Genomic DNA, 1972 nt, shown 5'->3' with positions numbered 1-1972 from the left:
AGAACTGAACTAGAACTGAACTAGAACTGAACTAGAACTGAACTAGAACTGAACTAAGACTGAACTAGAACTGAACTAGAACTGAACTAGAACTGAACTAGAACTGAATTAAAACCGTAGAATTGTCTTCATTTTGTAATTTTACTTCCTTTCCAGCAATGACAAACTCATCCTTAAAGTCAATAAAGCCTCATCCAATACCATGTTATCTTTGGTCACTTATGGCCCTAGTTATGTCAGTCCCAATTCCGTGGTGGGTCATGAAGAAGCCAAAAAATTCTTCCCCGAAACCTATAAAACTGCCGAACAGGAAGCAGCTGAAGAGGCCGCCAAAGAATTGGAAGATCCCAGTACAAAACGTAAATCCAAAAAATCACGTTCTAGTAAAACAACTGGAGATATCGAAGCGCCTACTACACCCACTAGTGGTGAAGAGGAAAGCGGTGATAGTATAACAGCGGCAGCAGAAGGTGATGCTGAAGGCGTAGAAACGGTAACAGCCGATGCCGTAGATGAAGGAGCTAAAGTTGAAAATGTGGAGGCAGCTGAGGCACAGGATACAAATAATTAGCAAACACCAGGAATTCAATATTTATTTTTATATATTTTCATATAGATATTTTATAAATTGTTTGTTCTCAGTTCATAGCAATGCACATTATTGTTTTGTTATTTGTTTAGAAAAATTACTTATTAATTACTTAAACCTCTTTTTTTAATATAAATAACTTAAAAACTAATAAATATTGATTATATACAAATATTTAATGATAATTAACTTGTTTTTCATACTTATTTTTTTTTCCTTTAAGGATTAACATTTCATATTGGTTAAAAGAAAAATTTCAAGATTTTATAAGAATTAAAAAAAACTAAAATATTTTTAAGAAAAAGATCTAAAATTCGAAAATAATTTCGATATGATATATTAAACATAACTTGGTCAACAATTTTAAATTTAAGACAAAAAGCTTGTCTGCTTCTTTTGTAAAAGAATTATTAAAAACAAATAAAAAGTAACAGAAATTTTCTATTTGTTTAAATAATATTACTGCATTTTCTACATTATATACATTTTTAAACAGTTTTTTTTACCAATTTTAGCAAATATCCCTTTCCTTATTAAAATTTACTAAACGTAAGAAACCATTTTCATATCCCACAGCAATTAAGTTTTTAGCATTTAGATTTAAATTACAACGTAACGTATTAATACGCATTAAAGGTATAATATTCGTAGGCGGACATCTCTTTTCACTTAAATAGGCGTTTTTATGTTCTTCCTTAAGCTAAAAATTAATAAAGAAAAAATTTATTACATATTTTATTTAAGTAAACTTTTATCAAAATTACCTTTAGCAATGGTTCAAATACTAAACCATATTTTTCTTTGTAATTCTCATCATGCATTGACCATTCGGTGGGTACTTTAACGTTAAGATTCTTTTCATTTCCTTTGGGTAGTCTAGCCAAAGGTTTTCCATCTAACTTCTTAACATCCATGGCACAAAGCATACGCCTTTCACCGAATTTTTTACCCACAGGACATTCATAGTGCAATTCTCTGGTATCGAGAAAAACTATATCACCATTTTCCAAAGTAGAAACGCACATATTTGTTACAGGTGTATAGTGTACTTGGGTAACACCACAAACCATAAAGTCCAATTTACTTTGTGGAAACATTAAGTTGGTGGGATTTACAGCCATTGCACAACGACCATCTATGGAAAAGGGTAACCAAATAAGTAGAAAACACATTAAGAAAAGAATCGAAAAAGAACAAAAGTAGTGGAACAAAACTAGAACAGAACAGAAAAGAACAGAACTAGAACAGAAATAGAAAAGAACTAGATCAGAACTTGAACAGAACTAGAACAGAACTAGAACAGAACTAGAACAGAACTAGAACAGAACAAGAACAGAACAAGAACAGAACTAGAACAGAACTAGAACAGAACTAGAACAGAAC

General features: G+C 31.0%; 2 protein-coding genes across 2 annotated transcripts in view; one reads left to right on the top strand and one right to left on the bottom strand.

Annotated features, from left to right (window-relative positions):
• Window positions 1-769, top strand: part of LOC111686850 — a 17069-nt gene extending 16300 nt beyond the window's left edge. The window contains exon 6 of the mRNA XM_023449243.2: window positions 157-769. Within this exon, the coding sequence (XP_023305011.2) occupies window positions 157-571 (415 nt within the window). The 3' untranslated portion in view covers window positions 572-769. The remainder of the gene's footprint in view (window positions 1-156) is intronic.
• A 174-nt stretch (window positions 770-943) lies between these two features.
• On the bottom strand, window positions 944-1726 carry LOC124419926. Its single transcript, XM_046951008.1, has 2 exons — window positions 1354-1726; window positions 944-1289 (listed from the first exon to the last, which is right to left on the bottom strand). The coding sequence occupies exons 1-2, from the start codon at window positions 1708-1710 to the stop codon at window positions 1101-1103; spliced, it is 546 nt and encodes a 181-aa protein (XP_046806964.1). The 5' UTR covers window positions 1711-1726; the 3' UTR covers window positions 944-1100.
• Between the last annotated feature and the right edge of the window lie 246 nt (window positions 1727-1972).

The sequence above is a fragment of the Lucilia cuprina genome, chromosome 5, assembly GCF_022045245.1.
Source record: "Lucilia cuprina isolate Lc7/37 chromosome 5, ASM2204524v1, whole genome shotgun sequence".
Lineage (NCBI taxonomy): Eukaryota > Metazoa > Arthropoda > Insecta > Diptera > Calliphoridae > Lucilia > Lucilia cuprina.
Note: the sequence above shows the minus strand (reverse complement) of the source record. Positions and strands in the feature narration are given on the sequence as shown.

Excerpts from the sequence above, each read along its gene's own strand:
- LOC124419926 (XM_046951008.1), bottom strand. The coding sequence starts at position 1,710 with ATGGCTGTAAATCCCACCAACTTAATGTTTCCACAAAGTAAATTGGAC. Across the intron at positions 1,290-1,353 it reads TATTTGAACCATTGCTAAAG|CTTAAGGAAGAACATAAAAA; the intron begins GTAATTTTGATA and ends ATTAATTTTTAG.